General features: G+C 43.6%; 2 protein-coding genes across 4 annotated transcripts; one reads left to right on the top strand and one right to left on the bottom strand.

Annotated features, from left to right (window-relative positions):
- Window positions 1–1698: 1698 nt before the first annotated feature.
- Window positions 1699–6895, top strand: LOC127783844 (probable RNA-dependent RNA polymerase SHL2). The gene is made up of 2 exons (XM_052310995.1): window positions 1699–4514; window positions 5748–6895. The coding sequence occupies exons 1-2, from the start codon at window positions 1728–1730 to the stop codon at window positions 6615–6617; spliced, it is 3657 nt and encodes a 1218-aa protein (XP_052166955.1). The 5' UTR covers window positions 1699–1727; the 3' UTR covers window positions 6618–6895.
- Window positions 6896–8131: 1236 nt separating this feature from the next.
- On the bottom strand, window positions 8132–23661 carry LOC127773794 (uncharacterized). Of its 3 annotated transcripts, none has more exons than XM_052299973.1 (8): window positions 23099–23660; window positions 22921–22983; window positions 21591–22304; window positions 20297–20431; window positions 19891–19974; window positions 19214–19270; window positions 18989–19075; window positions 8132–8714 (listed from the first exon to the last, which is right to left on the bottom strand). In XM_052299973.1, the coding sequence occupies exons 1-8, from the start codon at window positions 23606–23608 to the stop codon at window positions 8415–8417; spliced, it is 1950 nt and encodes a 649-aa protein (XP_052155933.1). In that variant the 5' UTR covers window positions 23609–23660; the 3' UTR covers window positions 8132–8414. The 3 variants fall into 3 exon arrangements, with proteins under 3 accessions (XP_052155933.1, XP_052155939.1, XP_052155948.1); XM_052299979.1 differs by having other exon boundaries at window positions 21603–22304; window positions 23099–23659; XM_052299988.1 differs by having other exon boundaries at window positions 8566–8714; window positions 18989–19044; window positions 23099–23661.
- Window positions 23662–24823: the final 1162 nt, after the last annotated feature.

The raw sequence follows: 24823 nt of genomic DNA, 5'->3' as shown, positions 1-24823 counted from the left end.
GTCGAAATCGTAGCTAGCTAGGACATATAATGGATTGTAATTAATACATGACTACATATGTTTCTATATGCATATGTACACATTTTCTATAATGTAAATATATATTTTGTTCATATATATATATATATATATATATATATATATAGACACACACACATATGCATTTGCATAACATATATATGTATAAATACATATATATTATGCATGTACATATGTATTGAAACATATATATGCATGGTTTAAATATATATATATAAACCATGCAGCAACAGGGCCATGCAAAAAAAAAGGTCAGCTCGATCTTTAGTCCCGGTTGGTGTTACCAACCGGGAGTAAAGATGGCTCAGCCGGCCACGTGGCTAGTCCCGGTTATTTCACCCGGGACTAAAGATAGTGATCTTTAGTCCCGGATTGGTAGTCCCGGTTTGAAAACCGGGACTAAAGGGAGGTTACGAACCGGGACTACAAACGCTGTCTCCACCAGTGATATAAATAGATGTTATAGCATTGCCAAAATTTTGATAAAGTAATATTCTAAAATTTAGAAGTTGTTTAGTTGTACTCATATTTTAGACTTCATTTAGAAGTCCCTTATCTCAAGTTTACTTCCATGCGCACACTTTCCGAACTGCTAACGACATATTTTTTTTAAAAAGAAGTTATAAAATGATTGTTTTAAAAAACCATATTACTCTTTTTTTATTTTTTTACGATAATACTTAATTAATCTTGTATTAATCCGCTGTTTCGTTTTATGTGCAATGGTTCCCAACACCTGAGAGCGGGTACAATAGCAGGCTATAAGCCAGCTGCAAACATATTTTAAGTAGATAAATAAGGAGAGAGAATGGCAGCGGGCTACAGATTTGTAGCCAGCTGCAGCACGGACTCCAAGACGCAGTGTGTGTATGACAGGTGGGACCAGGTATTAATAGTGTAGTATGTAACTATTGTATGAATGAGCTATTAGATTAGCTATAGATGAATTGGAGTTAGTAGTTGGCTATACTAGTGAACTTGCTCTGATGGCAAACACGTACGGCTTGCCAAAATTTCCACAATGCTAATTATTTCTCAGAACCAAACAGAAGAGTGGAGTATCTATCAGCATTTACGTTGATATTTCTTTTGGCTTGGTAAAAGATAGGAGTACTGTAGTACAAAACAAGCGGCCCCTTCAGCTTCCAACCTTGCAATTAAACATCAGATGTCTTCAGTGATTCCTCCTGAAAAAGAGATCTCTTCAGTGCTTCTCACCATCTTTCTTGCTCCATGCATTAACTCCCTTCTCATCCTCCTGATGCTAAACAATTAAACTAATCACTCATCACTCTTCTTAATAAATAAGAACTTTTTTTTTAAAAAAAATTGCAAACAAAAAACTTCCTCTCTTTTCAAATAATGATATACCAATCATAATTTGACAAAAATACAACATCCTTTAAAAGCTTTTTACTCCCGGTGATAAACATAACCGTACAATTATAACTAAAATAATAATAATTTAAACACGCAATTAAATCGTCTCTACTCTCCAGTACTGCACTAAACACTGACATGTGGGGCCAGACACACAGTTCGCACCCGTCCTCTTCGTTGGTGTCCCCTCGCTTAAACCCCTCCGAAATTTATTTACTCATCAAAAATTTAATAACCGAATCCGATTGATCTTCCCCTCTCTCTCTCTCTCTCTCACTCCTCCCAGCTCCCACCCAACCACCCAAGCCATGCGATCGCCGCGCGGCGGGGCGGCCGCGCAGCCGCCGGGGCGGCGCGGCGACACGACGGCGGCGGCGGCGGGCGATCTGGTGACGACGCAGGTCAGCCTTGGCGGCTTCGACGCCGGCGTCGCCGCGGGGGACCTCGCCGACTTCCTGGAGCACGAGGTCGGCCTGGTCTGGCGCTGCCGCGTCAAGACCTCCTGGACGCCGCCGGACTCCTACCCGGACTTCGCCCTCCCCACCGCCCCCGCCTCCGCCTCGGCCGCGGCCGCGCCGCCGTGGTACGACCGGGTGCCCCCGCACGCGTTCGTCCACTTCGCGCGCCCGGAGGGGGCGCGCCGCGCCGCGGACCTCGCGGGGGAGACCAGGCTCATCCTGAGGGGGAAGCCCCTGCGCGTCGCGTCCGCGCCGGACAGCTCGCTCCGCGTGTCCCGCCGCAGCAGCATCGCGCCGTTCCGGTTCCCCGACGTGCGCCTCGAGGTCGGCGCGCTCCCGTCGCCCGGCGCGTTCCTCGCCGCCTGGCGCGGGCCGGACGCCGGGCTCGACCTCTCCGTCGACCCCTTCGACGGGTGCTGCCGCCTCGTGTTTACCCGCGACACCGCCTTCACGTTCCCGGGCTTCCGCGAGGTCGCCGCCATACGCTGCGACGTCAAGCTGGAGTTCCCCGTGCGCGACGTCCTGGAGGTCCGCCTGTACCGCCTCGACTGCTCGCTGCTCCTCCGCCTCGCCGCCGCGCCGCTGGTGCACTACCGCACCGCCGACGACGACTTCCACGAGCCGGTCCCCTTCGACCTGCTCGACGACGACGACCCGTGGATACGGACCACGGACATCACCCCGAGCGGCGCCATCGGGCGGTGCGGGGTGTACAGGATCTCCTTCTCGGCGCGATTCTGGCCCAAGATGGACCGCGCGCTGGACTACATGAGGGAGAGGAGGGTGGCGATCGTCGATTGCGGCGGCGGATGGGGGCCGCGGCGGGGGCTCACAGTGCGCGACGAGCTGGAGTTCGGGGAGCCAATGCAGGACGTCTTCTTCTGCCTGCAGCACGCCGAGGGGCTCAAGTTCCCGCTCCTCTTCATGGTGAACGCGTTGGTGCACAAGGGAATCATCAACCAGCACCAGCTCACGCCTGAATTCTTCAGCCTGCTGGGGAGAAGCGAGGAGAACGTCAATGTGGCTGCATTGAGGGATTTCTGGGGGGACAAGTTCCCAGTGTTTGATGCGTGCGGGAGGCTGAAGAAGGCGCTGAATCGGGTGGCCAGGAACCCCAAACTTCTCTGCAGCAAGGTCGGGGATGACCACGCGGAGGTGCGGAGGCTGGTGATCACGCCCACCAGGGCTTATTGTCTGCCTCCAGAAGTGGAGCGCTCAAACCGTGTTCTTCGGCATTACCATGAGGTGGCTGACAGGTTTTTGAGGGTCACTTTTATGGACGAGGGTATGCAGGTGCTGAACAACAATGTGCTCAACTCCTTCACTGCACCAATTGTCAAAGACTTGATGTCGAATTTTTTCCAGCAGAAGACAACGGTGTACAAGCGTGTCAGGATGTTGTTGACGGAGGGTTTCCACATGTGTGGAAGGAAGTACTCATTTCTCGCATTCTCATCGAACCAGTTAAGGGACAAGTCAGCTTGGTTCTTTGCCGAGGACAGAAAGACAACGGTGGAAGCAATTAGGAAGTGGATGGGACGGTTCACAAGTAAGAATGTTGCGAAGCATGCTGCTCGAATGGGGCAGTGCTTCTCATCCACATATGCAACTGTGACAATGCGGCCGGATGAGGTTGATGAGAGTTTTGATGATGTTGTGCATAATGAGTACATTTTCTCCGATGGAATTGGCAAAATTACCCCAGATCTTGCATTGGAAGTTGCCGAGAGGCTGCAGCTGACAGATAACCCGCCATCTGCTTATCAGATCAGGTTTGCTGGCTTCAAGGGTGTCATAGCTGTCTGGCAAGGACATGGTGATGGGACACGGCTTTTCCTGAGGCCAAGCATGAGGAAGTTTGAGTCTAACCATTTGGTGTTAGAGGTGGTCTCCTGGACAAAGTTCCAGCCAGGATTCTTAAATCGACAGATTATAATATTGCTATCCTCACTGAATGTCCCAGATTCTATCTTTTGGCAAATGCAAGAGACCATGCTTTCTAACCTCAACAATATTCTATCAGACAGAGATGTTGCTTTTGAGGTTTTAACAACTTCATGTGCTGATGATGGAAACACTGCAGCATTGATGCTCAGTGCTGGCTTTGAACCTAGAACTGAACCACACTTGAAAGCAATGCTCTTGGCTATAAGGTCTGCACAATTGCAGGATCTTTTGGAAAAAGCAAGGATATTTGTGCCAAAGGGAAGGTGGTTGATGGGCTGTCTTGATGAGCTTGGGGTTCTTGAGCAAGGGCAGTGCTTTATTCGGGCAACAGTTCCATCATTGAATAGTTATTTTGTTAAGCATGGGTCAAGATTTTCATCAACAGATAAAAACACAGAGGTCATTTTGGGTACTGTGGTAATAGCAAAGAATCCCTGTCTTCATCCAGGGGATGTCCGCATCCTTGAAGCAGTTGATGTGCCCGAACTGCATCATCTGGTTGATTGTTTGGTGTTCCCCCAGAAAGGTGAGAGGCCACATGCTAACGAGGCATCTGGGAGCGATCTTGATGGGGATCTCTACTTTGTGACATGGGATGAGAAACTTATACCTCCAGGCAAGAAGAGCTGGAACCCTATGGACTACTCCCCACCTGAAGCAAAACAACTTCCGCGCCAAGTATCTCAACATGTAAGTTCAATAACTCTTGAGATGTCAGCAATGTCCCATAATTTTTTGTTTCCTACATACATGTCCTTTTTATACGATGGATAACCCTCCTTTCATTGGAAGCATATATGGGTTTTCTTTACAGAACTGAGATAAAGAAATTAAACGCAAGCTATGGTCGGGCACACTGGCACACCAGCAAAAACAGGGAATAGCTTTAGAATCTCAGATATATTACAGCAATCAAAATTAAGTCCAAACCAGAGAGGTCCTCCTAGCATTTGTAAACCTTATAGGCATCATCTCCCTGCTGAACTACCGAGGCCATTTCTTCACATTTGTGACTTCCCTATCTTCTTTACGTAGCATTACCTTCCGTTTCTGCAATTACAACTTTATATAAAGTTTAAATCAACCAGCTGTTGAAGGAGTACATGATTAATTGCCATCTGTGTTTCTACCTGTCCAAATCACCCCTGAAAAAACATCAAACATAACATTTTCAACCATTTAGGGCCTCGCACCTGGATCCAAGGAAATCCTTGATTGGAGTTTGGTGCTCTGTCCTATCTAAGAGCTTTTGATGCATATCCATATGAACCCTGATAATTTGCATGTAACTAGCAGGTTATCGCTTGCTCAAACGCTGGGCAACTAGTCTCTAGTCTTGGTCGAGTGTGTGGTTGACTTGGTCATGGACATGATTGGTTCTTAGATCGTGTTTTGTATTCAGGGTTTCTTATACCCTTTCTTTCTTGCACTGTCCATATTCTAATGCAAATTTAGAAGTAATGATTTTCATCTTCCTTGTTATTTTATTATTTGGTTATACTATTTGTGGTTTCTAGCTGTCAACAAGTAATGGTTGTGGTTTTCTTCATAGTTTTAGTATGGTTTTGTGATATTTACGAAGTTAAGCTTTAGCAAACTATTAGCATAGCATGGTTGGTTAGCGCTCATTTTATTCACCATCTGAATTTACCTCATGTTATCATATATTCCTACTTGGCAAGCTTGCAACTTCAAATTGGAATATGGTGATGTATTTACAAAGTTGTTACCATGTAGATTGTTATTTGGATTTGAAATCTGGCATTGGTGATACATTTTCTCCAATCGCATATGCATATAGCTGCTTAAAAAACTGACTCATATTAATTCCCCTAGTTTCTGCAAATTGTAGATTTCTTGATTTGTGGGCAAGTATCTATTGCTATAATGCATATCATTGACTAGATCTTGTTTTTGTAACAGGATATCATTGATTTCTTCTTAAAGAACATGATAAGTGAGAATCTTGGTAGGATCTGTAATGCTCATGTTGTTCATGCTGATCTTAGCGAGTATGGTGCAATGGATGAGAAGTGTATTCACTTAGCTGAGCTAGCAGCAACTGCCGTGGACTTCCCCAAGACTGGCAAACTTGCGATAATGCCACCACACCTTAAACCAAAAGTCTACCCTGACTTCATGGGAAAGGAAGATGGACAATCTTATAAATCAGAAAAGATTCTTGGAAGGCTTTATCGTTCAATCCAAGAGGCCTCCAATGGTGATGTGGTGTCACAAGAGGTTTGCACTCCAAATGATCTGCCTTATGACATAGATCTGGAAGTTCCTGGTGCATCAGATTTCCTCGCGAGTGCTTGGCAATGCAAGTGTTCATACGACGCGCAGCTGAGTGCGCTGCTCAGTCAGTACAGGGTCCGCACTGAAGCTGAACTTGTGACAGGGCACATAACGTCCCTTGTTAAGAACAGCAGCAAGAAGCAAGGCGACATAAAGGACAGGCTGAAGACTGCTTACTCTGCACTACGCAAGGAGTTCAAAAGTACCTTCGAGAGCATAGCATCGGATCAATGCGAGATTGGTGATGACGAGAAGAATCTGCTGTACGAGATGAAGGCCTCTGCCTGGTACCAGGTGACCTATCACCCCAAATGGGTGGAGAAGTCGAGGGGCATTCTGGGCCCAGATGGTGAGGAAATACCGGCAAGCCTTAGCTTTGCATGGATCCCGGTGGATTACTTGGCGCGGATAAAGCTAAGGTGCCATGGTAAAGTGAGAGTTGAAGGCCAAAAGCCTGTTGAAAGGCTTGCAGCATACATCTCCGAGAGGATATGATGAAGCAATGCAAAGGTCGCAGTAAGACCACTCTGCCATTCGTAATGCCGGTTCAAAGGGCATGCGTACAAAATATCTGAGTTTTTTTTTCTTTTCATTTTTGTTCACTTCACTGAACTTGATCTCCCGAATGTTTCAGTGTGCTTTTGTTCCTTCTTACATGCCCCTCAAGCCTGAAAAACTGTACATTTCAGTTGAGGGCTGTCTATATTATGAAATGCACCAATATACGCTGCCTGCAGCTTTTGGCAATATTTCAAGTTCAGGTTGTGCGTCTACTCATTTGTGCCCCAGATGAGGGCAACAAAAACTGTCGAAAAAGGTAGCATCTCTATGAGAACTGTTCTATTAGTCCGTTGTAAATTAATCCTATGTACCATATTAAGTACTTAAAGCGGCGATTGTAATATGGCGCTAAAACAAATTAGAAAAAACAAAAAAAAAAGCCAGAATTGAAAACGTACCACTTATATAGAAACGACCCAAGTCGGCCCGTAATTTTCTTCGTCACCGTTTTCATCTCTAGAAGATGGGGCTGCGGTTGTTGATGGGATGTCCCTGGGTAAAAACAGGTACTGCAGCGACACCAAATTGTGCAGAGTAATGTTGCTAAAAGCGCTGTTTAGTTCCAAAGTTTTTTTCCAAACTTTCAACTTTCTATCACATCAAATCTTTCATACACACAACTTTTCAGTCACATCGTCTCCAATTTCAACCAAATTCTAAACTTTAGGCCGAACTAAACATAGCCAAAGTGAAGTGACTGGAATGCTTCTCATTGGCCACTCGTTGTTAATGATGATCTCGTATCTCTGATCAAGTCTTGTATATACTCTCTCCGTACTCATAAAGAAAGTCGTTTTGGACAGCGACACGGTTTTCAAAACACAACTTTGACTTCTTATTTCTATAAAAAATATTTATTGAAAAGTGATATGTATACTTTTATGGAAATGTTTTTCAAGACAAATCTATTCATATAATTTTTACATTTTCAAACTTAATAACTTGAGAGTTATTCATGATTTATATTTCCAAGGTTTGACTTAAACATTGTTCTAAACGACTTCTTTTATGAATACAGAGGGAGTACGAGACAGTTTTTGCCCTCTTTTTCTTTAGAAAAAAGGGGCACAACAGCATACCACATAACCACAAGAGTGATGATGGTTTAAGGCCGAGTTCACTTTCTTCTTTTTTATGGGCATCCTTCCCAAATTATTAAACGGTGCTTAAAAAATTTTTATAGAAAAATTGTTTTAAAAATTTCTATAGGGCTGTAAATAAGGTTATTTTGGGACAGAGTATCATTTTGTTGTCCCATTTGGCATGCAAAATTCTAGACATAAGCTGCTTGGGCAGGGAATTTTTTTTATTGGTCATAGTTGGGTTGCATACTCCTGATGCCCGTATCATTTGGGTACAAACAGATACAGCTCGAGCAGAATTGATGGGAAGTACACACACAAAACATGAGCAGTAGCCAAAAACGATCCATTGACACCCTCACGATGTACAGGAGTACCGGCTGCGTCCACAGCACTGAAATGCATTGACAGTGATGCAAGTTAAAACACACGATTAGAGGCGACAGGAGGATGCCAACCTAGAGTTTGTCTGATCTGCTCAGCCTCCCTCAGATGGTAGTACACGACATACAAAACACAATTACATCTGTACACGTAATCTCTGAAACTCCCTAATGACGATGCGAACCGTGGGTGCGCGTGCTCTTCTAATCGTGTCTAGCTAGCTACTAGTTCTGACGAGAGGTGTAGTGCGTGTGGACCGTCTGATCTACTCGTGGCCAGCTGCTGGCGCCGACGAGGGCTCGTCTGGCTTGTGCTTGCCGAACGATTTCTGCTTCTCCAGCGTGGGCATGTACGGTGCCGCGCTCTTGTGGAGAGCATCGGCCAACGGCTTGTCCGGCTGATGATCCCGTGGGCTCGTGAGCTGCTTCTCCATGACATCGAACTTGGCTGTTGCCCATGGTGCCGTGCCCACGCTCCCACCAGCACTTGTTGGAGTATCCACTGTCAGGGTTGTGATGGCATCTCTGGACGAGAACCACGAGTGTCCACAGGCGTTACATTCGAGCTGAAATCAAAGAGAAATCTTGTGAGAAAGCTGGGCCAAACAAGAAGGTAGTTTCAGCATTACTGTACGACAGAAAATAAGGGTCAGTTTACTAGATGTTCACACTTCAGAAATCAGATATCTGCCGAAGCACGGTAACACCAAAATTTAAAGATTCAAGTACCAAAGGCCCACAAATTTCCATCTAGCAAGTGTTCAGACTAATCCTCTGCAATAGGAGGCGAGTCCAAGGTCAATCATTACTTCATATAAAGAGTATATACATTGAACACCATCAGCACATTAATTATAGCCAGTGTCTCTTTAACACATTAAATATTCACTTAGAATCTGCAGCAGATCCATAGGCTTTGGTAATGGATAGCACATATTCAGAAACAAATAAATGAGGCAGTTCGAGTGTGGATTTAAAGAAAAACTAAAAGGGAAGGCATTGCAGAGGCAAAACAATATAAAAGCAACATTTTGGTCAATATATAATAAAAACATATGGATGTAAAATCAATCCAACTACTGAAGTACTAACTCTTTTCTTTTTCTACTTGTCTTTAGGGCATCTTCAGTCTCCAATGCACACGTTTGATCGATGTTTTTCAAACAAAATATTCATGCGACGGTGGCCTAAGGCGGGGCTGATGCGGGCTCCGATCCAGACGCTAGTCCTCTTTGTTAGTATAATCCTTGCGGGCTGCAGTCAACTGGTTCCTTAGGAAGTATGCCAGTTACTGTAGCAAATTTAGATTTTACTTTATCTGCAAACAGCCGTCTGAACATCATGCTGGAGCAAATTTAGATTTTACTTTATATGCAAACAGCCGTCTGAACATCATGCTGGTTACTGTAGCACGACTTAAAAGTCCTATAAAAGGACATGTACCCTTCTTGCATTAGTAAGCTTTTCAGCTCATATTTCAGATTCAGTTCAGCTAGACTAAAGTGTAGTTCAGAAGTGATCCTACCAACAATTGGTATCAGAGCTTGATGAAAGGAGTGTGAGAGAGATGAAGTACCAGATGTGGGAGCCAATGCTTCTAGGTCGCCACAACACTGAGGCCGCTGTCACTCGCTATCGCCAAAAGCACAGCAAGGACGAGGTCGAGGCGCTACTGTTCTAGAGATTGTTGTGCAGCGGACTGTCAGGGAGGTTGGCGGCGCTGCTGCTTTCCCCACCCTCACGCGAACTAACTACATCGAGTGGTCGCTGTTGATGAAGGTGATGCTGCAAGCCAGCGACCTTTGGGACGCGGTGGAGTATGGTGACTGCAACGAGCCACCAATGAATCCGTGAAGGACGTCTGGGATGCCATCAAAGTGATTCACATCGGCGCGCTGGGAACATGAATCCATCTCATTCTATGATGGAGAATCGATCGACTACTTCGCCCTGTGGCTCACAAGCCTAGTGTCTCAGCTTTGGACACTAGAACGGATCGAGGAGCAGAAACATCATCGGGAAGTTCCTGCACGTCGTCCCAGAGTGATTCTCCCAAATACAGTGTCGATTGAGACCTTGTTGGATCTTTCGACACTCACCATCGATGACGTCATTGGGCGTCTCAAGGTGGAGGAACGACAGCCAAATTCATCGCCGACAACTACTCCAGCTGGAGGCCAGCTCTTCCTCATGGAGGAGCAGTGGCTCGCGTGGCAGAAGGAGCGATAGAAGGGGGAGGGATCCTCAAAGCAATCGCAAGGCAGAGCTCGCTGGCGACCTCGCTCCCACCGCAAGAAAGGAGGCACTGGCAACGACGGAGGCGGCTAGAAGGAGGATGGCGATCAGGATACAATACCAAATAGATTGCAATTGTCCTTCTTGGCCATTGGGCCAAGGATTCCCATCGATCCAAGAAAGAAGCCGCTTACCTAGCCTAAGGTGACAACAATGACGACGTCTTGTTGTTCCGTCTTGCTGTTCTCGCGGGCATGTGAGCATGAAGACGACGGCACCACATTGTTGATGGCCCAAGCTTGCGAGCTCAACGACAACCCCGTTGTCGTGCCATCTCTTGTCTCCCTCGTTGAATCGCTCATGCAGATGAGCCTAGGAGCCGTAGACTCAAGGACAAGGAGGCATGGTACCTTGACATGGGGGTGACCAACCACATGACGAGCTGTCGTGATGTTTTTGCCGAGCTCAACCGAAGCGTCACTGGCACTGCCAAATTTGGTGATGGCTCCATTGTTGACATCAAGGTGCCGGTAACATCATCTTTATCGGCAAGAATGGCGAGCACAAGGTTCTCAGCAACATCTACTACATTCCGCGCCTCAAGAGCTCAATCATCAGCGTCGGCTAGCTTGATGAAAGCGAGACGCATGTGCTAGTTGAGGGTGGCATCCTGTGCATCTGGGACCGACGCCGTCACCTCCTTTTCAAGATCAAGCGGGGACAAAACCACCAGTATGTCCTCTGCCTCGAGGTTGTTCAACCGATTTGTATGGCTGCATGACACGATGATGTTGCCTGGCGCTATCACGAGCGCTTCGAGCACATCCACTTCAGCTCACTAGAGAAGATGGGTTGACAGGAGCTCGTGCATGGCCTGCCTCGACTAGAGCATGTCAAACAACTGTGCGACACGTGCGTCATCACCAAGCACCGACATGCCGCTTTCCCAAGGCAACCAAGTACCGCGCTCAGGAGCCGCTCGATCCCGTCCATGGCGACATCTGTGGACCCATCACGTCGGATATGCTAAGCAACTAGCGTCATTTCTTGCTACTGGTCTACAATGCCACATAATACATGTGGGACACTCTAGTAGCCAAGAGCAATGCGCCTGCTTCTAAAAAGATTGTGGCAGTCGAGACTTGTTGCAGGCGCAAGTTGTGTGTGCTACGAGTCTCGACTGCCACATGAATCTTTTTGATGGCGTCATGCGCGTTGCTCTTGTACACTAGGCGCAAGTTGCATGATCCACACAGACAACGGTCACGAGTTCAAGTGGCTTGAGTTCACTGCCTGCTACACTGATGAGGGGATCCAGCATCACTTGTCCACGCCCTATGTCGCGCAGCAAAATGACGTGGTCGAGCAGTGGAATCAGACGGTGGTGTCCATGGCGTGCGGAATACTCAAGCAGATGGGAATGTCTATTGAGTTTTGGGGGAAGGCTGTCAGCACGACTGTCTTCCTCAATCACATGCCAACCAAGAGCCTTATCGGCAATATGCCATGTGAAGCAAAGCACGGTAAGAAGCGGACTGTCAACTTCCAGCGCACCTTCGAGTGCCTGGTGTTTGTGAAGGAGCTAAACGATGCATGCAAGCTCGACGAGCGCAGCATACCCGACTTCTTCATCGGCTACGAAGAAGGGACGAAGGCGTATCGTGTCCTTGATCCAAGGATACGCGTGTATGCCTCACTTGAAATGTCATCTTTGACGAGAGCCACGGGTGGGATCAAACGACAAGAAGCGGCACAAGTGTGCCACCAAGCAGTGATTTCGCCATCGAGTACCATGTTGAGAACACCACCAAGCATCCTATGCCTGGTTTGGGGGAGGCACAGGGACCCCATCAACGTCCCCAGTGCAATTGCAGGAGACTTCACCTGCAAACCATGCCACGCTGGCACCAAGTCCAAGCGCTACCCTGACAAAGTTCGTGTCACCTCACACGACGAGAGGATTGACGCAGCGCACTTTGACACCCTTGTCCGCTACCGTACCGTTGACAACTTGGTCGAGGAGAATGTTCCGGCACCAGGGCTTGCACAACAGGTGCTCGAGAAGGTGTCCTTGCTTCTTGCTGGACCTGGCGAACCGCGCTCGTTCGCTGAAAGCAGAATGTGACGAGGCACGGCGCAATGTGATACAAGAAGAGATGGACGTGGTAAATCACAATGGGACTTGGGAGCTTCTTGATCTCCTACATGGCCATCGCCCATTTGGACTCAAATGGGTCTATAAATTGGAGGCCGCGAAGGTGATCAAACACAAAGTTCGTCCCGTCATCAGACGATACGTTCAACAACCCATGATTGATTTCAACGTGTTGTTTGTGCCCGTCACGCGAATGGAGCCAATTCGTCTCCTGTTCGCACTCGTTGCCTAGGAAGAGTGGCATGTCCATCACATGGACGTGTAGTATGCCTTTCTTAATGGAGATTTGGCAGAGAAGGTGTATGTGAAGCAACCCCCTAGTTTTGTCATTGCCAAAGAACAAGGCAAGGTCCTCCGCCTACGCAAGGCTCTTTATGGCCTGCGACAAGCGCCAAGAGTCTGGAACGCGAAGCTTGATCGCACTCTGAAGCAACACGACTTCGACTAGAGCAAGCATTGGCACACCTTGTACCCACACAACAATGGCAGCTCTGCTCTGCTCGTTGGGGTCTATGTAGATGACCTTGTGATCACCGGGCCATTGACAAGAACAATTGAATAATTCAAGGAAGAAATGAAGGCGAAGTTTCAGAAGTGATCCTACCAACACTCTATTAGCATCACCTTGCCGCCAGAAAATGGCCATGTTAGTAGGCTAGGGTGGGGGAGAAGGGATCCATTCTCTCTCTCTCTCTTCCTCTCTAACCCAACTATGAGGATGGATTTGGAGCGTGTCGGATGTCGAGCTCCTACTTGATGGATGACCGACGACAAGGCGCTGTCGTGAAGGCCGCGCACCGAAGGTGTTCAATTATGGGTGGCTACTAATTCCAGCAAGCAACCTCGACACAGGTGGGCAAAAAGATCACAGGCACAAGCCCAACCTCTTTGGGCCAGCAATGACGACGCTTACAGGCGTTGCTTTCCTTCTGCAGCATTGTTGCGTGATCTTTCCTCTTCCTAATGGAATTCCATCCTGGCTTCCTAGCGCAGGTGATGAAGACACTATGAATGGCCGAGAAGATCCATTCCTTAGGGATGTCGTGTTCATGCTTTGCTCTTAATAACGGGATCTGGTTGTAGACTCGTGGTGTGGCTGTCTTTTTTCTTTTTCCTGGCTATAGCCTCCCAGGTTTGTAGACTTCTAATGTTTTTACTACTCTATCAATAGAGACATTGCACTATCTTTTTTGGATTGTTTTGAAAAAAGAACTGGATGTGTCACCAAGTGAGTGGATTTATGAACAAGCCATTCATTTAAGCAGAACCATGCCTTAGACGTCATCTACTTAATAATCAATTGCTTGCTATTCTCACGGATTGCTCATTTGTTTACCCAATTTTAAATATTTGCCTTGTTTTAGCCCTTCCTTCATTTGATACTTCTAGTACAATCTTTATGGGGGAGAACCCTTTATCTACCTCCCGAGCTACACATGTAATTGCTAAAACTAGTTGAGTCGTCTCGCAGGAGCAAAACAAGCCAAACAAGGACAAGCCCCCTAGATCTCGCTTTGATTGAGTACTCTTGGCATGTTCAATTCTTTTCCTCTACTTTGGTAACTAGGTGCTTTTAAGCTACTCTTGTTGCCTCCCGCGAAGCTTGTGAACTGGCATGGGGCCGCAGGCCGCGTGTGGCACCACAACACGGGGGTAGTCAGGAGCCCAACACAATATAAGCTCGAGAGGTGAGGGTGCCTAGGCGCCCAACGGCTTGGGTGTTCCACGACATAGTTACTGTGCGTGGGACGCGACACAGGGGTGGACAGGAGCAGCTGTGGAGCTCGGCTGATATAAGATGTCTTTGAGAAACAAGTCTAGAATTTGTCTAAGATGACATAAAACTTCAGAAATATCTCTGATAAGTGGTTAAATTGCTCATTTGTTAAGAGTAGATACATTGAGAAGCATGAAAAGCAATAATGGGAATAACATAAGTTCTCAAGCAAGAGGAAGGGGTCATAATGGAAGATGAATAGTTGAAAAACACATCATTAATTAGAATGAAGCATGGTTTGGTTTCTTCAAGCATATAAACTACTTTTCATGATGGAAACATAGCTGTATTACATATCCCAAAACATCCTAGGTTGAGAATGATATGAGTAGAGAAGTTAGGGAAGGAATCTTCCAAATGGAACAAAACAGGGCACCTAACATGGGTGTGTTTCAAGAACTCATATGGGACTTGATGATGACCCTATTTGAGGAATTCCATAAATGTGTTTTTTTATTAACTCCTAACTTTGGTACCATAACAGTACTAACAAAGGGACTTGATGATGGCCCTATTTGAGGATTTCATAAATGTGTTTCCTTTATTAAGTTTTAATTTGGCACCATAACAGTACTAATAAAAAGATAAGATGAAAAAAAAAACATATCAACAACAACACTTGTGATGAATGGACAATTTTGGAAAGTTATGTGTCAAATGGCATGTTTGACTCCGATATGCATCAACCAAGTGTCAAATGGAGTAATATCAAAATTTGATTTTTAAAGAGACTTGACAAGGTCAAATGGTCATATCTCTTAACACTTAATGAGGATAAAAGGGTTCTGACTAATATGGCACACTCGGATTGAGGACTTTCGTTGAGGGTAATGTCTGCATTTAAAGTAGTTGGATATTAACCCGTAACTAAAAAGGGGTCCCACATGGAGAAGTATGTCGCACATCCTTCTCAATAGAGTTGTTGAAATGCTCACAATTTTGATATCAAGAGCTATGAAGGTACGACAGATAGAAAGATTGTGCCACCTCTTGTGGTGGGTGACGGTCTATCCACATCCTATAATATGCTAACAATATGATACATGTGGACATAAAACTTCTGTTATGCCCACTCGAGCAACTCTCCAGGTTGGAAATAAATTTTCACCAAAGTTGGTTATTTTGCTTTAGCAAAGACGAACTCATTAAAGATCAATACAATCAACCATTCACCAAAGGAATTGGTTCATTCGCATTAAGATGTTTGGGCATACCAATGCACAATAGGAAATTAAACAATACCGATTCGACAGGGTAGAATAGCACTTTGAGGAAAAACTTAGCAATTGAAAGTGCAGACAAGTCCTAATAAACTCCACACTCAGTAGTCTTCCAATGTTCATGATCTTCTCCCTCAAAATACCTAGAGAGGTTTGCAAGCTGCAATATTTCAAGTCCAGGTTTTCTGAGCAAAGTGATGTTCTTCTCCTTTGAAATATAGGTGCGCTAAATGGAGCATTGTTTGCCAACAGAGTGGTTAAGGGGGTTCGGGTATCCAGGACCTTGACATCAATAAGAAAACATTATTAAGGAAACTTTTTACAATCTATTCATGCCTCCTTTGGGCTTATTAGCTATATGAAATAAAAACTCTAGCCCAAACAAACAAGCAATTTTTCCATTAGGCTAACTGAAGTTATAAGCTGTTGTTGCACTAATAAGCTAAAAGACAAGTGGGAGTATTGCTTTTTTGCTTATGTGGACTCTACCCTTGGACCTGCAGCTTGAAAGTCCTCAACCTGATAAACTACAAAAGAAAAAAAAGGCTCAAAAAGCTTATGGTCTACTCCCTCCGTCCCAAAAAAAGTGAATCTAGGACTGGATGTGACATATTCTAGTACAACGAATCTGGATGTGAATCTAGGACTACATGTCCAGATTCGTTGTACTAGGATGTGTCATATCCAGTACTAGGTTGGTTTTTTATGGGACGGAGGGAGTAATTATTTGAAATAGAGTTGGGGATAATGGCAGGTTCTACAAATATGCAAGGATATGTTGTTTGTAGGACTCCTATATAAAAGTACTGCATCTTTGCATATGACTATACATATCCAATTGGCCCCATATAAATCATTTGTAAGTATTGATTTGAGTATAATTAATTATTAACTACATTTTATATTTTGAACTTCCAATACAATTTGTGGGATTCATCTCAACACACAAACTAGATGCTAATCCCTACTATCACGAGAACATGTCATTTGAACATGGCTTAAGTCAAAACTTCAAAATTTTGAAAATCGATGTTTTTAAAAATATTTGGATTGTGTAAGAAAATCATGTGTAGACTTGCCTAAAAAATTTTACTTCCATAATATTCTAGTTTTCTCGGTTTTACAAATGTTTTGCACTGGAAATTAGATTTTAGTTCCATTTTGAAGACCATGTATATCCATAACATGTTTCTTTTAAGGACCATGTAAAAGTCTAAAACAAGTTTTTGTGACCGGAAAGCTAATAAAGCTAAGCCAAAACAAAGGTCCAAAAAGAAAATGGGATGTGGCAAGATTTCTTAAGAACAAAATATCTACTACCTCCATCCCATAAAAAATGAATTTCTACCCTTGAACCTTTGTCCTATAAAAAATGTATTTCTACCAATGTGGGACCCAACAAATTAATTACATCAAAGTATGTTGCCTTGTAGTCTTCCTTCCTTTTAATCAAAGTTTATCTATAGAATGTATGCATGTAGTGTGTTTATTAAACAAGGTTATTATGGTCATTTGTGTATCCTCCTAATCTATCCTTAATTCTGTAGAAATTCTATTTTTATGGGACAGAGGTAGTAGGAGATAGAGGTCTTACATTGTAATAGGTGAGTTTGGAAAGATATTTGCTTGGGTGCTACTTACTCTTATTAAGCCACAATACTCCGCATCTAATATATCTAATATAGTGCGAAGAAAACAAGACACTATCACCCAGATGGTCCTTTCTAGGACTCCAGTGGATAAGATATGTAGCTTGGGACCATCTATTTACTAGATTGGTAACTGTGCAAGTAATGGAAGAGGGACAAATTTACATTCTAGTTGCATCAAAATGGATTGTATTCAATAAAGTCTATGCATGATCCACTTGCTAATTACAACATCATCACCACTAATAAAATAGTGTGCAAGTTAAAATACCATTAAATATAAGGTATTTTTATGCTACTAGAACATGCTTTACAAAGTACTCTTTAACAAAAGAAAACAAGAGATGTTACGATTGTCAAGTTGTGCATGCAACGTTTTTAAATCCCCACTAGCTTTTCTCAAATGCTTGGGAATGGCTTGTTAGTTTTTATCAAGATGTAACAACACAAAATTTTGTTTAGCAAAAAACAAAAAATCTCAAATTCACGCAAGTTATCTTCATGTGCACTAAGCAGGGTGTGGGGCGCAGTCTTAGGCTGCCTCAACAAGAAGAGCGGTGTGACGAGTTATTATGGCAAGCCACAATTTGGAAAGACTACCATGGGGCTTGTCAACAATCGTGGATAGAAATTTAGCAATAGGCTTTGTGTGAGATGTTTTTGTACTTCATAAACTACAAGACCATATTGTTATTTCATACACTTCAACTATGTTTGGTATGGACAATTTGTAATGCTCCGTTTTGTTCAAGGAATTAGGGCCAAATCTGATGAATGAAATTAGGCCTAATTCATTTCGGGCATTTGGAAGACAAGTTAGGTAAGAATTGAATTGTTGGCCCATTTCCATAGAAACATACCATAACTTGAAGAGCATAGGTCCAATTCATTGAACTCCAGGCCTAAATTGGCTTATACATGGGAATGCATGTCTTCTTTTTTCCCCTCGTTAATCACCCACCACCACCTGTTCACTACCATGCCCTCACAAGCTCCACTTGGACATCTAAGCCACTACCAACGACCTCCCACTCCATCCTGTGTTGTCCTACAAGATCTATCAATGACATCCTAGGCCATCTCCACCGTTGAAAACTTTCCTTCAGCACGTTACACACCCTTAAGATCTTGCCGCTGGCCACTAGCCTCGCTAGCCTCAAGGTCCTATCGCCACCTACGTTAACGACCTCGTTCTCTCTTCTAGATGCCACCACCTTCTGTCAGAGACCGACCTGGCGGCTGTAGGAGACCTTTCCTTGGCCTTCCTCAAGATCCAAACATTGGTTAGCTCGAAGGGCATGATCATAGGCTAGAAGAGCTCGATTGGCACTGCTTTTTCCAACGTGCATTTGCTCTTGATGTACTCAAGTTGGTAGTGGATGGTGGATTTTACTTAAAAAGTGTATGGATCCCATTAAAAATAACAAGAACGGGACCAATACCAAATGTAAATTAGCCACTAACTAACCCAAAAAAGCATCTGGTTTTCTTTTTATTGATAGCTATTGACCCTAAAGAATCTCCAAAAAGCATATTCAAGAATCACGGTTGACTACAAACAAAATCTGAAATCTGAAAGCCTACCAATCAAGTTGATTTCATCGTGGGTTTAAAGTTCCAAAGGGTTGCTTAAAAAAACATTTAGTAGGTGTAAAGTGTTTATGTTACTGTTAGGTTCTTAACAAACACGCAATATTGAAAATACCAATATGTATGACCAGAAAATTAAAAAAAAAACCAAATATCTCCTGAGTAAAAAAAAAGGACCAAGGATTGAAAGTAAAGGAAAGGAACATTTACATACCTGATAGCGATCTCCATGACCAGCATGAATAATATCAGATACACCTACTTCCTTTTCTGCACATCTTACACATCGTGCATCAGTCATCTAGATAAAACAAACACCAAACTCAGAGAACCGTAAAGTAATAACTCTATGTGAAAATTCAGTTATCATGATGAACATTCTTCACTCTTCCCTTGCGTAACTACAATTACTGAATATAATACAAATGATGTACAGTACCTGCAACTTCCTTGATTCTTCAGGTTCAGATGTTCTCTCTGCTGCAGTCAAGCCAACCTAAAATGTTCAGCAACAACAATTAGAATTTAGATAAGAATGGAACAGAAAGATATTTAAGTTAAATGAGGAACACATCATAATTATAGCAAAGAGAATATATTAAAGAAGTTCATTGAAATAACAGGTGGCTGTTACAGAAGGAGGAATATCAGGTTGAAGTGAGCAACCCACTAAAAGAGAATCTTCCGGAAAACCAAACTTTAGTCAATTACATTCTCGTCCTCCATTCTAATATACATTATGTTCAAAAATACATTTTATACTCTCTTAAAAAAGCAATGCTCAACATTTATTGGTGCTTGAACCAAATTGGTTTTGCACCAGACATGCCTCCTATTTGAATTTAGTGTAGAAAACTAGAAATGCATTGTATTAACTACAGTTATAACCAATATGTTCTATACTCCTACCAACTAGGCTAAGGCACTAGAACCATGGATACAATCATAGCCACGGGGAGTGCGTAAAAATAATCCGAAGACCAAACCAAATTACCCCCTTTTTTTGGTTTTAGGTTACTAGTTTGGTTTTTGTTTTGATGCAGCTTCATACAAGAAACGAACTGTAAAGTACATTTTGAATTGAAAGAATGCAAAATTCTTGAAAGATGGTTACACCTTTAGTTCGTCAGGAGACATTGTTAACAGGACTGGAGGATCAAGCTCCTTGTTCATCAGCCGGTTCCGTAGTACAGGGCTATTCTGCAAATGAAAAACAACAGCAATATGTTAGGTTATCAATCAAATTATAATTCACAGAGATGTAAAGGTTGGGTGAGTTAAAAACCTTTATGTCGTTAAGAGTACAATGACACAAAATTTTAGTGGTTGCTATTATGATAAGTAGAAAACAACATGTCAGACTAAAGAAAGATTTGAGCTTAAGAGTCTGGAGGAGAAAGTTTAATGGTGATGTGAGTTACAACAATAAGAAAATTACCTAGTATTATTCTTGTGAAACTGGTGATTTCTAGGACTAGATATAAACTAATAAGTGAACTGTGCAGTTGTCAGCAGGACATACCTTGATGTTGAACAGTAACTGTCTCAATTTCTGGTTATACTTCTGGAAGTCAGAACCAAGAGCTTCATAAGTAGATCTTTCTAAGGAGGCCATTATTGAAACAATCACATCAGGTGAATAAGATTTTTCATTGTCCTGAAAACAGATAATCAGAAACCATCTAAGGAGGGAAGGCAAATAAAGAAAACAAAACAACAAAACACAGGGAACCAATGAAACAAATAGAAGGCTTTAGTGAACATATACTTCTTATAAATCCCAACAATAAAAGAACATGCAAAGTTGCCAAGAGATTACATAAAAAGAAGGAAAAAAAAAACATGTGCCCATCCCAAAAATAAGAGGTCTAACAAATAATTTTCAATGAATGGCACTTTCTTAATAAATATAAATTTACAGAACAAGGTGACAAATTTAGCATCGCAAAATTGTCCAAAGCAACAAACATGGTTATCACAGTCCACACTAACAAAAATTACTGTCTTCTGTGCTCAGTACATGAAGTGTGTGATTCATTTAGTAATAAAACCCTTCTTCCGATTTTTAACCCGTATGCGGTTCAGAGACCATGTAACTGTGAGCATGCTTCTTTCAGGTCCTTGTGATTCTGTTATCATGTTACTTCTATCAAATTAAACATTCTCAACCAGAGGCTTACACGACTACTAATAAATGACCGATTGACCGTTGCAAACGTAATAGCCCTATGCTGTATTTTTCAGTGCTGAGAGGCAATCACTAGTATGCCTTAGCAAACAAAGTACACTGACCAGTGATAGATGTAACATGGTATGACTTGACGCTTGCTCATTTAAGCATCCATGAGATGTTGTGAGTTTTACTTTTAATCTTTATGTTTGCACATTAACACAGAAAGAAAAATGCTTGACACAAACAAAAAAATATTCGGTATTGGCAGTGCAGCGAAGCAATCACTAGTCCAATAATGCCTTGTCAAGTGAACCCTGTTGTTTGTAGTCATCCCAGGCCACTTGTCTAGAGAACATAGGAACAAGGAAAGGCGGTTTACTACCGATACTCAGAACCAAAAAAGTGTTAATGTTAAATATAACAGTAAATTTGTAGCGCATATAAAAATTTCATATCACCACCAAATAGATGAATAAGCTTGTTGGAAAGTGAGATGATAACTTAACCTAATGTTACCAAGATAATTAACTGTAGCGTTCCTATGTGGCATATTCCAGACAAGGTTAAGAGAGTGGAAGATCAATTCAACATGGAGGAGTTTAGAGTTTCAACCATTCCCATCACAGGGAAAGAAACAACTTACACCAGAACTTACTTCCTTTGCAGATGAACCATTAGTTGAACTTTTGGTAGCACCACCAGGATCAGCATGAGAAGCCCCAGCACTTTCCTTTGATGTTAGTGGAATAGTATCCACTAATTTATCAAGCCACCTATCACGATATTGATCACCAGTAACAGCTTTATACTTGACAAGGGTGGCATAATTCTTTAGCTTATCACTTCCAGGTGTCTCTGCTTTTCCAAATTGCTCTGATTTGCCTGCTAAAGCATCATCTCTTGAAACATCTATAGGAAGCACAGGTCTCTTCCGCAGTCCTCGCTTGTTTGAGAGCTGATCATTGTTGTCACCAGGAGCATCTGCAGGTTCAATATCAGAAAGCTGTCCAATACGGTCTATTGTTTTCTTAACGAGAAGATCAATCTCATGTTGCTTGTTATCCTCATAATCTTTGTCTGTTAGGTTCCAAAGTTTCTTCGCAACTGTGTCATAGACCTTTTGGACGATGAATCCAGGGTGTTCCTTCCGGCTGGGAATTTTCTTATGTTGAGGAATGAAATGGACTACACACTTGTGCATAACTGACTCTGCTGGCACATCATCAATATGGAAACTATAAAATAACTCCCTCGTGTCACTTGCTTTCCAGCTTCCCCCACCCTTTTTGTCAGCCTCTTCTGGTCTATAAAACCACTGACCAGTTACTGATAAGCTTCCCTCAGTTTCTGTTATATCCTGTTCCAAGATTATAGTGAAGTGTTATTTCTCATAACTCACTCTGGAAAGAGAGAACAGATTACAGAAACAACTAAGATTGTGTAACTTTGCCTCCTCAACAACAAAAGGTAGGCAATGAGTCAATGATTTCAATCATAGAATATAGAGCAATTGCTTGATACAGGTCATAGCTAATACTAGCATCAGTAAATCTAAGCAAAGTTCCATCATTGAAACAACATTGAGAGGTAAAAACAAGTGCATCCAAAACCAAATCTATATCTAAGTTCCTATTTAAAATTCATATCAACACTGGTTTATGCTCATAGAGTTTTGGAACGATGTTCATTTTCAAGATTGACATCAATATTTCAAACTGATAGGGGAGTAACAGTTGTTCGCAAACTATTGCACCAAAGAAAACTAGCTATAAGTTCAAGCATAGAAAAAACTGAAAATCTGACACACGATTTTTTGCATCATATTTTTCCAACGTTCTAATATCGTCCAAATACGTTACAGGGGTGATTAATCACAGATTTTGGTGATGGCGACAAAATGACATAATTTGAATGCCTAAAACAATTCCTTGATACATTGTCCAGATCGGCAACAGGAGTGATTCATCACAGACCTTGAGGATGGCGACATAAGGTTTCTCCTTGCTATCCTCAGGCGTGAGCAGCACCGGGTCCTCCTGCAAATCGACAACAATCATCAATCCGCAAAAGAAAAAAGAAAAATCAGAATTTGGGAAAATCATCAAAAACCCTAAAAACCCTAGCCAAAATGGGGGGGAGGAGGCGGCATACGAGCTCGAAGGTGTTGCCCTCGTACTCGAAGGAGGTGTAATGCTTGCGCTGCTTCTTCCCCCTGCCGGTGATCTTGACGGGCTCCCCGATGGGGACCGCCTCGGTGTTCTCCTCCTCGCGGGCCTCCTCCGCCTTGGCCTCCTCCTCCTCCTCCTCCTCCTCCTCCTCCTCGCTCTCCTCGGCGGGGCGCTTGGGCTTGCGGCCCCGGCGGCGGCGGCGGCGGCGGGTCTGCGTCTCCTCCCGCCGCTCCTCCTCCTCGTTCCTCCGCATCTCCTCCAGATCCTTCTCGTCCTCCTCCTCCTCCTCGAGCTCCAGGTCGTCCTCCTCGACGTCGTCGTCGTCGTCGGCCGCCGCGGAGGCGAGGCGGCGCTGCTTCGGCTTCTTGGGGCCTGAGGAGGAGGAGGGCGGCGGCGGGGGCTTCGCCTTGGGCGGCGCGTCGGCGGCGGGGGCGTCGTCGTCGTCGTCGTCGCTGGTGGTGGCGAGCTGCGCGAATCGCCGCCGTCGCCCCATTTCGCCCGTGCCGCGGAGGTTTCCAGAAGAAATTGGGGAGAGCAGTAGAGACTGGAGAGGGAGGGGAGGTAATTTGTACTAGCCGACCACAGGTCGTGTCGGGCGGGCCAGTCGGGTCGGAAGGTTGAGCCATCATTCGACTATGGGAGTTTGGGCTATATTACCCATCTCCTAAAATAAATAAATACTAAAGTACTCTTTTCGTCTTAAATATAATAATTTTTAGGGGATAAAATATAGAGGCTGTTTACTGGAGCTTAACATTTTGAGAAACAACTAGTTGGTAGCCAACTTTTGAGAATTTAGAAAAGCTGGGTTTCCCGGCTTCTGGCTTGCAATTCATTTTCTGGATTCTTTTCTAGACTCTACAACTACAGCTTCTCGGAATCTAGACCAAAAGCTGAATTGTTTGGGGGGAGTTTCTGATTCTGGGAGAAGCTGTAGCAAGCTAGAAGCTCCCTTAAACAGGCCCATAGTCTATCTGGACAATCTGTCCAGATTATCTGAATAGTCTGTCCAGATTCGTAGTAGTACTAGATTATATCCCTCCACTTAAAAGTTATATTTTGGGACAAGTTTGTAGCATATTTAAAATTTGTTTCTAAAATAGTGCTCTCCGTTTCAAAATCTAGCTACCTTTGAAAATTTTTGTGGGATTAACGATTGAGTAAAAGGCCTAAAATGTTCTTGTTGAAGTTAATAAAGTGTTCGTTTTGATTGACGTGGTTGAGGTTGCCGATGCCTCTCACATTAGCAAAAAGACCTCCCAGGTGCTAAAAAATCAGGCTAGGCTTGTGAGCCCGCCTTCTCTAATGAGAAAGAAAACTATCACTATTTATTATAGCCTTGACTATCCCACTCAGATGAACCAAATTGTCTCTTCTCTAGTGGCAAGAGAGAAACGTGGGTAGTTTTCTTTGAGCCGGCATCAAACCAAACAAATGCTCTTGCCACACTGAGCTAGCCAGGCATGGCTACTTTGGCAAAGGTTGGCTTGGCAAAGGCCGCAAAGCATTACAGCTTCCTTCAGCCTCAATCTTAAAAAAAGCCTCAAATACTTGTATTTTGAATTTTGAGATAGAGGGAGTACCTAATGAGAACCATGGAAGACAAATTGGGGATTGAAATCACTCCCTTTTAGACCAAATCACTACAATTGCCACCTTTTCTCCATGTTGTTTAAGTTTTACAGTTCCTTTGCAACAAAGGAAAATT

This window comes from Oryza glaberrima, chromosome 1 (assembly GCF_000147395.1).
Source record: "Oryza glaberrima chromosome 1, OglaRS2, whole genome shotgun sequence".
In the NCBI taxonomy this organism is placed as follows: Eukaryota; Viridiplantae; Streptophyta; class Magnoliopsida; order Poales; family Poaceae; genus Oryza; species Oryza glaberrima.
Note: the sequence above shows the minus strand (reverse complement) of the source record. Positions and strands in the feature narration are given on the sequence as shown.

Excerpts from the sequence above, each read along its gene's own strand:
- LOC127783844 (XM_052310995.1), top strand. The coding sequence starts at position 1,728 with ATGCGATCGCCGCGCGGCGGGGCGGCCGCGCAGCCGCCGGGGCGGCGC. Across the intron at positions 4,515-5,747 it reads CGCGCCAAGTATCTCAACAT|GATATCATTGATTTCTTCTT; the intron begins GTAAGTTCAATA and ends TTTTTGTAACAG.
- LOC127773794 (XM_052299973.1), bottom strand. The coding sequence starts at position 23,608 with ATGGGGCGACGGCGGCGATTCGCGCAGCTCGCCACCACCAGCGACGAC. Across the intron at positions 19,271-19,890 it reads TGTCTCCTGACGAACTAAAG|GTTGGCTTGACTGCAGCAGA; the intron begins GTGTAACCATCT and ends TGAACATTTTAG. Across the intron at positions 19,076-19,213 it reads AAGAATCAAGGAAGTTGCAG|ATGACTGATGCACGATGTGT; the intron begins GTACTGTACATC and ends TGTTTTATCTAG.